Source organism: Mastomys coucha, unplaced genomic scaffold (assembly GCF_008632895.1).
Source record: "Mastomys coucha isolate ucsf_1 unplaced genomic scaffold, UCSF_Mcou_1 pScaffold22, whole genome shotgun sequence".
Lineage (NCBI taxonomy): Eukaryota > Metazoa > Chordata > Mammalia > Rodentia > Muridae > Mastomys > Mastomys coucha.
In genome coordinates this window covers 105,211,780-105,224,807 of record NW_022196905.1, presented here as the reverse complement: position 1 = coordinate 105,224,807, position 13,028 = coordinate 105,211,780, and the positions used below count along the sequence as shown (strand labels likewise).

Genomic DNA, 13,028 nt, shown 5'->3' with positions numbered 1-13,028 from the left:
CTCTCTCTCTCTCTCTCTCTCTCTCTCTCATAACTTAGTGCTGTCTCAGGTGACATGCTGTGCATCTACTTTGTACACCACAGGTATTTGGGAGAGGGCATGGCCGGGGATACGTGGCTTCTTGGAAAATGGCAACAGCATGGTGGCCTTACACCGTTCAGGTCTTTCTGAATCTCGGTTGCCTTATCTGTCAATGATGGAGCACCGAACCTGGGGTTCGCAGGTAGAATAAGGAATGGCCAAGGTGTGACTAGCAGGTGCCAGGCAAACGTAGCTGTTCTGTGGCAGAGTGTCCCCTCCCGCTCCAGCACTCACGGTCCTGAGACAACGATCAGGCTGCGCACTCTGTCGAAGCCACGGTCCCCCAGATTCAGGCACTCCCCCGAGAATTCCACCCGGCGGCCCTGGAAGTTTTCCTGCTCGAAGACGATCAACTGTAGAGAGAAAGCCACCATGCCCAGGAAACAGATTGAGGGGTGGTCTTGCTCCATGGCACTGACTCCAAAATAAAGCAAGACAGACAGGTGAAGAACTCAAGTCCCACAACCCGAAGGGCATGTGTCAATCAAAGTGGGTGAGGCTTGGGCCTGTCTCATCATGGTACCATGAGCCTCAGTTTGTGAATGCACCTGTCCCCTGGTGTCCCCACTGTTGAACTCAAGATCAGTTCCATCATCCGGAGCAGGAATGGGGGCTGTGTCTCCCATCCAAAGGTCTCTCTGTGTAGCCTAGACTGACCTGGAATTTACTCTGTAGCCTGGCTACCCTTCATCTTGTGATCTTCTAGGCTCAGACCACCAAGGGGTGGGGCTAAGCATGTATGCAACAGACCCATCCCTTCCAGATCTCCTCTGTGTTATTTGTTAGCCTGGCATGACCTCTTCACCAGGAATCTCCAGCTTGGGTCTTCCACTTCCCAACTCATATTCCAGGCTACACATGAGGTCCTGGCCCTATTCTGGGTGCAGAAGCCACTTTCACCAGGAAACCCTCTGAGATTGCATCTCCTCTACCCTGGGTATGGGCTGAGTGCCTCCCACTGTGATACCCCTGAGAGCCAGGTACAACCCTGGGAAGTTACCACTGCTTCCAAGCATCCCTCCTCCTCCACCACCTCCTCCTCTTCTTCCTCTTCCTCCTTCTCTTTTGCTTTTTCCACCCCACCCCTAAAGGGCTTCTTTAGGCTAGGGCCTGAGACATTTCTTTATCTGTGGACTCAAATATAGGAAAGACTCGCTAGCCCACAAGCCAGTTCACAGTGAACCCCTCCTTCACCTCTGTGCCTCTTGTTTGGATTTCTACCCTTTTTCTGTCCCATACAGTAACTCCACCAATCAGTGCTGTCAAGGCACTATCCAGACAACACCAGATGCGTGCAGCAGATGCTTGAAGTTGGGGCAACCATAGAGCATAGAGTCCTGAGGGACCCTGGTCCAGGTAGGATTTTCACCAAATCTTAGCTTCTATACAGGTTACAGGTTTGCAGGTAGGTGCTTCTCACCTTGTTAAAAAGTAAATTTAAGTCAATGATTAAATGTAATGACACAAATCAAAACCAGCCACATCCAGACCAGGTGAGCCATGAACCAAGCGTGGTCAGATCTCTGCCCAGGGGGAAGACAGCAAGTCAAACCCCAAGAGCTGGAAGTCTGGCTCTCCAGGAGCCCTGCAACCTGGAGCCTCGGGGGAGAATGGCTCTTCAGGAGTCCTGCGATCTGGAGCCTGGGGGGTATTTCCCAGCAAGGTCAGAGGTCAGCCTGGTGGACTGGTGGCTCTCCTGGGATGAGTGGTCCCTGCCAACAAATATACTCCTCTTGTGTTTCTGGCTTTTGCCACTCTCTAAGCTCTCCCTCACATGGGATGGGCAGGCAGCAGGGAGGACTGCTTCATACTCCAGAGTGGACACCCCTTTCTCCCAGGTGTGTGGAAACCCTGAGATCCCCAGAATGGGAAGGAAGAGGCCAGGGAGGATGGAAACCAGATCAGGGAGGATGGAGAGCGGGCTAGGGAAGATGGAGACTGGCAGGAAAGAACAGGTTAGGGATGATGGAGAGCAGGCTAGGGAGGATGGAGAGCAGGGTGAGGAGGAGTGGATCAGTACAGCCCGGCCCCCAAGTCCTTACCCTGTAGCTTCCAGGAGGCAGGTCTCCTACTTTGGCAGTGGGCCTGGGCACAGAAGCTGGGACAGGAGTTGGGCCAGGGGCTGGGGCTGGCCCAGTGGGTGGGACCCCCTTCCCCTTGCCATCAGGCCCTGGGTTCACTGCTGTGGTGGCTGCAGCCTTGGCAGGCTGAGACATGATTCCTGGTGCTGCAGAGAAAAAGAAGTCCTTGGGGTGGGTGATTTTGGGGTGGCGCTTCTAAGCTGCCCCCTACCCCTTGTGCTTCTCAGACAAGAATGGGCTCCTCCACAGCCATCGGCTCCTCCTGGGAAACAGCGCTGAAGCTGTGGGTTCCACCTTGCTCTGGGACAGCCTGTCTCTTCCTGGATGCTGTCTCTTCCCTGCATTGCCTCCTTCCCTCTAGCCCACACTGTCCCTCCCTTCCTGTGCTTTTGTGCTTGGTTAGTTCACTACCACATGTGTTTGTAGCATGGCTTTGCTCACCATGCAAGTGACGGTCACACTCGGCGCTGTTAGATACAATACAGAACGCCTCATATCTTGACCTTAACTGTGGGCTAGCTGGGCTCAGGATAGCCCTCTAGAATCTAGCTGGAACAGAGGAGCCCTGCATCCCACACAGCAGTCAGCTCCCATCTGAGGCAGCAGATGGACAGGCACCTGGGTTACTAGATGTAGCCTTGTAAGCTTGCCTGTCTGCCACAGCTCCTTAGCACTTGTCTCCATGCCAGCGCATGGGAGCTTCTCAGGCAACATCTGTTCAGAGAGCAAAGTGCAAATATGTGTGTGTTCTGAACCTCTCCCAGTCCTCTGCCCCTGGCATCCTCTGAGGGCAGATGTGGGTGTGCAAATAACAGCCTGGCGCTCGGGATTGGGAGGCACAGAAGAAGAAGTAGTGCATTTCCATTGCTCCACACCAGAACTGTGCCTGTGGGCGTTGGGTGGAGAGGACTCTGGTCAGCTCCACTGGTCCCCCAAGGAGCACACAGACTTCTTGGTTTGGATCGTGCCTGACTGCACTCTCCCCTGGAGGAAATCCACCAAAGACTGTGCTGATAATTTACAAGCCACTGTAGGGCTTGGGACCCGGAGCGAGTTTTCTGGGTTCAGATGGGTTCCCAACATGCTCTTCTCTAGCTGGGGCAAGCACACTCTTCCAAGGCTTCCTCAGGAAGACTGGTTGCTCTGCTACCCACACATCTGAACCACATCTGGAAGAGGTTCAACCACCCTCGACCTGTCTCTGTTCTGGGAAATGCTCCCCAGAGACTGGGCTTCTTTCCTGGCCATGTGTCCCATTTCCCTCCCTCTCGCCCTCTCCCTGACTCTCTGGGTGAGTACCATTGCTTTTCCTCTCTACCTTCCTGCCTCTCTTCTGTAGCCCAGGCTAGCCTCCAACTCTCAGCAATCCTCCTGCCCCAGCTTCCAGAGTGCTAGCTAGACAAGTATACACCAGCAACCTTTCTGGGTTTGGCTTCCTCCCAGTGTCTGCCCACCTCTTTCTTTATCAGCTCCCCTTTCTGTTTCTACCCTTCCCTCATATTTCCACCACCCCCCAGTTCTCTGGCTGTCCCCGCTTACCTGTGTTGGTGGACAGGCGGGTGCTGTGGATGCCTCAGGACCAACCCCCATTTTATAACCTGGCAGACACCAGGGTCTATAGTGTAGCACAAAGAGGCAGCCGGCTCAGCAAACCTGGATGGGGCCCGGGGCCCCCTCTGCCCCATTACTGTCCAGGCTAGCACTTTCTATTGTTGGCCTGGAACATAGAGAAACCCTGGCCCCAGCCCTGCTCAAACTGTTCTCTCTATTCCCCTGGCTGGAGACAGGCCCAGAGCCCTGCTGGCTGCCAGCCTAGGCTAGGGAAGGGGGACGGGGGAGGAGGTGACTTAGGTCCAGAACCCTGCCTCATTCAGGCTGCTTCACAAGTCTCTACCTCTGGAGGTCTCAGTCTCAGACTTGACAAGTCTCCCTGTGGATGTTGCCCAGAACTGAAGACAACATTAAACATGAGCATGCTTTGTAAAGCAAAACAAGAAGCCGGCTTTCAGTCCACAGTCCTAGTCCTGAGTGCTTCTGTGTGTTTGCAGCTTCGTGATTGCCATCTCTGAGGCTCGGCAGCATGCCTGTCCTATCCAGATCCTTGCTGTGCCCATTTCTTGGATGAGGAAGGCTGGGTACTGACCAGAGGCCATTACTGACCTCAGCAAGCAGGAAGGCTCTGGCTATCCAGCCTGGGCCCTGACTGAGGCTTGCCTGAATTCCCTGTTCTAGGGTGGTGGGGTAGGGCTGGGTCTCAGGCTCAAGGGCTTAGTATTCAAGGCCTGGGTCCTTCCTAACTGCCCGTCAGTCCCCAGTGTCTGACACCAGGGGGCGCTGCCCAGGGTCAGGAACAAAGAGACTCTGAGCAGCCTCACATCCCACGGCACCTGACCGGGCAAGGGGCCAGCGTTTCGTTCAGGGCCTGGACCCTAGCAGGTCCCTGTTAGTGCCAGGGCTCCAGGTTCTACTGGAGAGGGTGAGGAGACAGAAGTAATGGACATCTGAGGTGAGAGATCAAAGGGTGGGGGGTGATAGAGAAGGGTTTGTCAGAAGATGAAGGGAAGAGTCAGAAAACACAGAGGGAGCCCAGGGCAAAGGAGATGTCAGAACAGCCATGCATCCTAGTAGACCAGCGAATGCCAAATGACTCGCCATCGCCATTTCCCCAGAGACTTAGACCCACATAGACCAGGAAGCTTCAACCTTGTCCACAGTGTGAACCCAGAGTGGAGTGGGGCTGGAGTCTGGCCAGGCCAGGCCAGGCCACCTGCTTTCCCTGTCCCCAACCCACGTAAGGGTGCAGCCATCTTCTGAGAAACCCTTATTCTCTGGGGCGCCTAGGACCCCCATGGGACCTATCTCTATCTTGTGGTCACCCTGGCCTAGGACCAGTGCTGGCCCTGTCCCTCTACCCATGAGGCCCTCTCCCTGCCTTTCATTTTGGGCCAAGGACTTGAAGGGTGAGCTGGGAACCTCAGGGTAGGCCAGCCACTGGGACTCAGGCCAAGATGCCTGTGGTGGGGGCCACCCACAGTTTTTGCCTCCAAGGGCAGGCATCTGGGGCAATTTTGTCCCTGACCCTCCTAGTAATGGGCACCTTGCCAAAGGTTCAGGGAGATGGGAAGAGGCTCCCTTGCTGGGCAGCTCTTCAGATCAGCTATTTATAGACAAGAAAGTGGGGTGGCTCCTTTGTCCCCTTCTGGCCCCATTTCCCATCTGTCATGTGGAATTGGCCCTCCTGTTTTATTTCTTTTCTTTTTTTTTTCTTTTAAAGATTTATTTATTTATTATATGTAAGTACACTGTAGCTGTCTTCAGACGCACCAAAAGAGGGCGTCAGATCTCATTATGGGTGGTTGTGAGCCACCATGTGGTTGCTGGGATTTGAACTCATGACCTTCCGAAGAGCAGTTGGTGCTCTTCCCCACTGAGCTATCTCACCAGCCCCTATTTCTTTTCATTATAGTAGGGTCTCATGTAGTCCAGGCTGGCCTCAAGCTCTCTATGTAGCTGAGGCTAGGCTTCCTGGTGCTGGGATTACAAGTGTATACCACCACGCCGATCTGTGGACTCTGTTCCTTCCAATCTCCCGATTCCAGACTCCACGAGCTCCTGCTTTTAGGGAGATCAGAACATTCATCCATAATAGTATTATATTTTATGGTTATCCAGGGTGGCAAAAGTAGCTAAGACCCAGATAATTCCCTTTGTTCTTAGAACAGGTACAGACAGTCTTTATCATATTTATCATATTTATGCTTATAGCATCCTGTGCTCTCAGGCTAACTATTAACATTTAAGTGTGTGTGTGTTTGTGTGTTTGTGTGTGTGTGTGTGTGTGTGTGTGCGTGTGCATGTGAGTGTGCGCTCACATGGAGGTCAGAAGGTCAGAGGACAACTTGCAGGAGTCAGTTCTCTCCTTCAACTGAGTGGTCCTGAGGGTTAAAGTCAAGCTGTCAGGTTTGGCGGTACCCTGCTGAACCTTCTCATCAGCCCCGACTTTATCTTTTTATTTTTATTTAACACACAGCGTAACTGAGCCTTAGAGGAATTGGGAATCTGCTCAAAGGTACTTAGCCCCCAGGCGTGGGATGCGACCCAGGCTGTTGTGGGTGGAGACTGCACCTGTCCACCCTTCACCACGCCCTGCCTGTCACTGTGTGACAAGTGTTCTGATCTCACAGGAAAGAAGAGACACTGTTATTTTCCTGGCCATCAAAGGACTCGCTCTTTATCTGGGTCACCCAGTAGCAAGGTTGAGTTTTACCACAAGCGGTTCCTGCCAGGTCACCCTCTCCTGTGGCAGGGCCCTCTCAGAGGCATGGCTTGGGGGATTCCACATGCTTTGGGTGCTTATCAAGCATGCACTGCTTTAGGAGGCATGTTTGCAAGCTGCAACCCTTCCTGCCCTTTGCTTCTGCAGGCACAGCCGTGGGCTTCTCGGGTTCTGGCCCTGACCACCCGCTCTCACCTCCTGAGAAGAGTTGTGCTCCTGGGTATTTGTCATCCAGAGCCCCAAGCTCCCAGGGTTTTGCTTTAGAATGGTCCTGCTTCCAAGCCACTGTAGACATTGTTTCCACCCTTTCAATGAGTAGCCTCAAGTGAGAGTGTGAGGTCCAGCTAGAAGAGGCAGGGGCACATGAGGTGGAGGAGGAGGGCAGGCCCAGAATCCTGTGATCTGGCTTATGTCTCTTCCATCATGCAGACAGACAGAAGGGCACCCACCACCAAGATGATGTTGGGCCCCAAGTCTAGTTTTCCCTAGTCCTGGTCAGGAGTTCTGTGGAGTCGACGGAAACAGGCTATCCACCCCTCATATTCTCTAGTGCTGACCCTGGGGCAAGCCGCCAGTCCCTCCCCACTAAAGCCAGAGCTGCTGACATGTCCACACTGGGCCTTGGCCAGGACTGGCTTTTGTTTCTACCACTGGCTTGCTGAGTCTGTATTTGTCCCTTGGGGCCCCTGTCCCTTTCCTGCCTATAAGAGCCTGACCTTGTCTGGTTCTGGTTCTGACATGTGCTCTGGGCCCTTCTTGGTAAGTATGAGGGAGACAGGACTGGAGCTGAGCTCTCTGGTGGCATCATCCTATGATGCCAATCTTGGGGATGTCACTGCCTCACCCTGAGTGCCGTCATATCCCAGGAAGTCTACAAGTGTCCAGACTGCTGCCTGTGACTCTTAGTTAAATGCCAAGTCCCCCCTCCCCCATCACTCTGTGACCTGTGTGTCCACTATGAGAGGCACACACTAGGCTGGCGCTGCACTTTGTTTTGGTGTGTGTGTGTGCATGCATGCATGTGTGTATGTATGTGTGTGCATGTGTGTGTGTGTGTGATGTGTGTGTGATACATCCACCTCTCTCCACTCACCTGGCACCGAAGCCCACTGTGAACTGGCACTGGAGCTGATGACACCCGGATGTAGCTGAGATGGTGCTGTTTGCATGTGGGCGGGATGGGAGAAGGGTTGCCCCAGTCCCGGAACACCCAGACCCCGTCTCAGTTCTGACACTGCCCAAGTCAACTTTTAGTCAGAGATGCTACTGGGAACCAGATGGAAGGTGACTGTGTTCTTCTCTCTGTAGGACCGGGCCAACATGACCCTGCAGTGCACCAAGTCAGCTGGACACTGGAGGGTAGGGATTATCCTGGGAGGGGAGGGGGGGAAGAAGACATCCAAGAAACCTCCCATAACAACTTCATCGAACCCCGTCATCCTGCAGGAGGGCTACTGACTGCTATGAGCCCCAGGCTCAGATTAGGGAACAACCTGGCCGAGGCACACAACCTGAGCTGCTCCCCACCCTTGAGTCATGGCACTAGCCTGGGGGAAGTCGAGGCAGAAGGAAGCTTGTAAGCTCAAGGCCAGCCTGGGTCTCATGAGATCTTGTCTCACAACCAATAATATAGCAGAGCTACACACAAGTCTTTGATGAAGGCTTTGGGAAATGGAGGCTCTGCTTGTGTTCTTACCAACAGTGGTCAAGGGTGGAGAGGATAGACACAATTGTCCATACCATCGGCCTGTGCTGTCTGGGACCCCGCAGCCCACCTTGCTCACCCACCTGGCCCTGGAGCATGTGACCCCTGCTTTACCCGTTTGGCTCCACCCCGAGTCCAGGGTAAGATCCTCTCTGCTCACAGAATCTTGGTGTCCACAGATCCCTCTTCTTTCCTGCACAGATGGTGGTGTGGGATGAAGAAGGCTTCCAGGGCCGTCGGCATGAATTCACAGCTGAGTGTCCCAGTGTGCTGGAGCTGGGCTTTGAGACTGTGCGATCTCTGAAAGTCCTGAGCGGAGCGTGAGTCTGAAGGGCACTGAGTCAGGGTGGTGGTGGGGAGGAAGACGGGGTCCAGAGAGGGAGGCTCCCAGATACAGCTCTCCAGGCTTTAACTGCAGTTATGTGCCCCTCCCAAGTGCTGAAGAGTGTGCATGGCTGTTGATTCAGGTAACTCAGGTTGTAAGGGACACCATCGCACAGTCTTATTGGGTCTGAACATGCCCCTCTTAGACATGAACTGAAAGCTAGCCTCACTCACACACGAACCCCGAGACTAGCATCCTGCAGCTGCCTTTCTTACAAGGATGAGAAGTTTTTGTAAATCTACTTAAATTGAGAGTCACTGGCCACATGTGACCATTGAGGAAGGATTTCAAAGGCATATTCTGTGACTTACAAGCTGCGTTTTTATTTCTACTTAATCTTTTTTTTAAAGGATTTGTTTATTTTATGTATATGAGTACACTGTACCTGTCTTCAGATATACCAGAAGAGGGCATCTGATCTTGGCCAGCTCTGCCCTGCTGGCTCCGCATCCCCCTCGCTCTGGCCCCGCCCCTGCCCCCTCCGGCCTATTTCTACCTTAATCTTTTTTTTTTTTAAGATTTATTTATTTATTATATGTAAGTACACTGTAGCTGTCTTCAGACACTGTAGCTGTACACTGTAGCTGTACACTGTAGCTGTCTTCAGACGCACCAGACAAGGGCATCAGATCTCATTATGGGTGGTTGTGAGCCACCATGTGGTTGCTGGGATTTGAACTCATGACCTTCCGAAGAGCAGTCGGTGCTCTTCCCTGCTGAGCCATCTCACCAGCCCTCTACCTTAATCTTAAGATCAAATGCAATCAGTCCTATGCAGCTGATGTTTATCCCCTTGGGTAGAAGATCCCCAGAAAGTTAGAAAGAAGACCCAAAAGAGACTAGTACCCTCTCTGCATAATGCAGAGCCAAGGCTTTGTCTGTGGGTGCCTCCCGAGGTCACCTTGGAGGTCTGCATGCATCTCACACCAAGGTGATTGTTCTTTGAGCTTCTGGTCTATTCTGATTGGGAGGCAGGGCTAGGAAGGATGGCTGCAGGTCTAGGGGCAGTGTCCCACAAGCTGCCAGGCTTGACTGCACAGGAGGAAAAGAGCCTGCATGGGTTCAGAGTGCTTATTTCCTACACGGATAACAACATACAACCCTCCTGGGTTCTTTGTCCTTGAGGGCGACAGAATGCTGAGGAGGGTCTACCTCCATGCTTCTGCTTAAGGTGGGAATGTGGAGGGCCCTTCCGCCATGGGAAAGGAGGAGGGCAGGAGAGGCTGTCCCAGAGGCCTCTCTGGAGGGAGGGAGGGAGAATGAGAAATAGCTCAGGCCAGACAGCATCTCACTCGTCAGACTGTCAGCCTATGGGTCAGGATCACGAAGAGGTAACAAAACCGAGGTCAGCCCGTGGCTGAGCACAGTCTACACCTATGATGTGACCTTTGTGGCAGTGCCTGTGTGAAGATCTCAGAGCACCCGCCTTCCCGGTGAACACAGGAAGCCAGTGTGATGCTGGCCCTAGGGAGAATTTCCTATGTTGGGCTTAGGCAGGGTTTCCCACACTTAGCATGATTGAGGTCTAGGCTTGGCTGTTCTTGGGTGGGGTGAGCAACCTGGGTGCTGTGCCAGTGATGGTCCCCAATAACCAAATGATCACTGCAGCCCTTCCCGAGTTGTAAAAGTTGTAACCACCCAGGTATTGTGACATGTCCTTAGAGTGAGTCACCCCACGGGAGCCCTGACCTGGTTCTCACATTGGCAACTCTTCTCTCTTGACATTTCTGCCCTGTCTGCCTGCAGGTGGGTGGGCTTTGAGCACGCCGGCTTCCAAGGGCAGCAGTATGTGCTGGAGAGGGGCGATTACCCAGGCTGGGACGCCTGGGGTGGCAACACAGCCTACCCTGCCGAGAGGCTCACTTCCTTCCGGCCTGTGGCCTGCGCTGTGAGTCCTACTGCCTGCACCCCAGGGTGACTGCTAATGGACACTTGGGGAATCAGATCTCTAAACAGGGTTCTCGTCCATTAAGGGAGTGATGTAGGTGCTCCCCCCTTCTGTGACTCTCAGTTTCTGTAATCTGTAATGAGGTAGCAGCAGCCATGCTATGACTACGCCCTGACATGAAATTTCAGCCAGTAGCAATTTTGGTTAAGGTGGGAGCCCTATCGGGTGGCACTTCCCTCTTTTAATGGTTCAAGAACCCTGGGAAAGCTGGATGCTAGGGAGGGAAGGCAGGGCTAGCCGGGAAGACAGGTCCTAGCTCATCATGGCTTCTCTGTTGTGCTTTACTGCCGTTGATGAAGCATGGGTGGAGGCAAGCTTTATTCCCCCACCCCAGGGAGATATGGTCAGCTCCATATTATGGCTATGGGAAGGAAAGTTGAGCTACAGAAACACCATGTAGCAAACCTGAGCTCAGCCAGCTGGCAAAGTGCAGAATCAGGAATTTAACCCATATGGTCACACATTTTCTTGTAGCACGACACCCTACTTTCCTGCCTGTTTTCTGTCACTGGACAGTTAGATCAGTTCCTTTATGTTTTACAGTTATGGTGGACATCCTTATAGTTATTGTTTTGCTCCTTGGAAGGACAGATGCTGAAGGGTCTTGCTGCCCGTTGCCCTTCTCAGAGTCCGGACAGAAGGCCCACTTCGGAGGCAAAGGCTGAGTGAGGGAGAGTGGCTCCTGTGTGTCCAGTCTGACACCTGGCAGTCTGACCCAGCTCTCTGTTGTCCGTAGAACCACCGAGACTCAAGGCTGACCATCTTTGAGCAGGAGAACTTCCTGGGCAGGAAAGGCGAGCTGAGCGATGACTACCCCTCTCTGCAGGCCATGGGCTGGGATGGCACGGAAGTGGGCTCCTTCCATGTTCAATCTGGGGCGTAAGTGCACCCTGGCAAGACACAGAGGTGTGGGAGGGGCTGGGACACCGGCTGTAGAGACGAGTGCCCGACACGCTGGAGAATGGAGGCTCAGGGGGCACCAGACAGAATTTAGGGGATTTCAAATGATGGACAGACACCTACGGCCAGCGTCAGCTAGGTGCCTGGGAGACCGTGGGACTAGAACTTCAGGCATTCGAGACCAGGACTTAATCTGGGGAAGGCAGACAGCTCATAACGTAATCTTAAAATTATACAATTTTGTCAGTGTTGCGAAAGGAAAACCAGGGCCTGATGGAGACAGGTGGATAGTCTTGAAACTGTACACTATGGCCCTAAGGAACAGTCTTGGGCTCGGAGAAGAGCTCCCACACATGCGTGTGGAGGACCAGGGCCATGAAGCCTGTGCCGGCTGGTTGGGCTTTTGTCTGCATCTCTACCTGTCTTAGTTCTGGGCCCCTGGGCCTCTGTGTGGTGACTGGCTCTTCTATTTTCCAGGTGGGTTTGTTCCCAGTTTCCTGGCTACCGAGGTTTTCAGTACGTACTGGAGAGTGATCACCACTCGGGTGACTACAAGCACTTCAGAGAGTGGGGCTCCCATGCTCACACCTTCCAGGTGCAGAGTGTGCGCAGGATCCAGCAGTGAGCACGCACAGGCGACCTGGGGTGCCTGTGTGACGACTGAGTGACTGGCCGGAGGATGTGGCTGCTCTTGGTTCTGGCTACCCTTGTGTCCCCACCCCACTGTCAGCCAGCCCATGCCCTGCCAGCGTACGGAGCTCAAAGAAAGAAATAAAATGAAAAACAAAAGACTCAGTATGGATTGTGCTCATCAATTTTACCTGCTTTCCTGATGAAGTAATTTGTAGCTCTGTAAAAATTCTCTGTCATTTGTTCACATTTTTTTTTGTTTTGTTTTGTTTTTTCAAGACAGAGTTTCTCTGTGTAGCCCTGGCTGTCCTGGAACTCACTCTGTAGACCAGGCTGGCCTCGAACTCAGAAATCCACCTGCCTCTGCCTCCCAAGTGTTGAGATTAAAGGCATGCACCACCACCGCCCGGATACATTTTTAGTTTTTTAAAATTAATTTATTTTATGTATGTGAGCACACTGTAGCTGTCTTCAGACACACCAGAAGAGGACACCAGATCCCATTACAGATGGTTGTGAGCCACCATGTGGTTGCTGGGAATTGAATTCAGATCCTCTGCAAGAGCAGTCAGTGCTCTTAACTGCTGAGCCAACTCTCCAGCCTGTTTTTTTTTTTTAACCCTGTCTCTGCTCCGTGTGTGTGTGTGTGTGTGTGTGTGTGTGTGTGTGTGTGTGTGTGTGTGTATGTGTGTGTGTGTGTGTGCGCGCGCGCGTACATGTGTACACCTGTGTTTGTAAATTCTGTGGGTGCAGAAGAGGGCTTGCAATCCTTTGGAGCTGAATTATATGACATTATGAGGGGTCTAGGTGTGAGAAATCTGCTCCACATGCTAAAACAGCAAGTCCTCTCCTACTGCTGATTCCTCTTTTCTAGCCCCATTGTCTAGTTCACTGATCTCTGCTTTAAAGTTTTTTTCTTTTACGTGTATAAGGTGATTTGCCTGTAGGTATGTCTGTGCACCACCCATGTGCAATGCCCACAGAGGGGCAGAAGAGGGTGCCCTATACCCAGGACTGGAGTT

General features: G+C 52.9%; 2 protein-coding genes across 4 annotated transcripts in view; one reads left to right on the top strand and one right to left on the bottom strand.

Annotated features, from left to right (window-relative positions):
* The window catches only part of Crybb1 (crystallin beta B1), a 15,011-nt gene extending 11,288 nt beyond the window's left edge, over positions 1–3,723 (bottom strand). Inside the window, exons 1-3 of one of the 2 annotated variants that reach the window (XM_031342247.1) lie at positions 3,702–3,723; positions 2,124–2,308; positions 316–434 (exon numbers count right to left, since the gene is read on the bottom strand). In XM_031342247.1, coding sequence (XP_031198107.1) covers positions 316–434; positions 2,124–2,297 — 293 coding nt within the window. In that variant the 5' untranslated portion in view covers positions 2,298–2,308; positions 3,702–3,723. The remainder of the gene's footprint in view (positions 1–315; positions 435–2,123; positions 2,309–3,701) is intronic. The other variant, XM_031342248.1, reaches the window with a different exon arrangement.
* A 3,453-nt stretch (positions 3,724–7,176) lies between these two features.
* Positions 7,177–12,174, top strand: Cryba4 (crystallin beta A4). Of its 2 annotated transcripts, XM_031342244.1 has the most exons (6): positions 7,177–7,197; positions 7,747–7,797; positions 8,345–8,463; positions 10,275–10,416; positions 11,213–11,355; positions 11,854–12,174. In XM_031342244.1, the coding sequence occupies exons 1-6, from the start codon at positions 7,177–7,179 to the stop codon at positions 11,999–12,001; spliced, it is 624 nt and encodes a 207-aa protein (XP_031198104.1). In that variant the 3' UTR covers positions 12,002–12,174. The 2 variants fall into 2 exon arrangements, with proteins under 2 accessions (XP_031198104.1, XP_031198106.1); XM_031342246.1 differs by lacking the exon at positions 7,747–7,797.
* Positions 12,175–13,028: the final 854 nt, after the last annotated feature.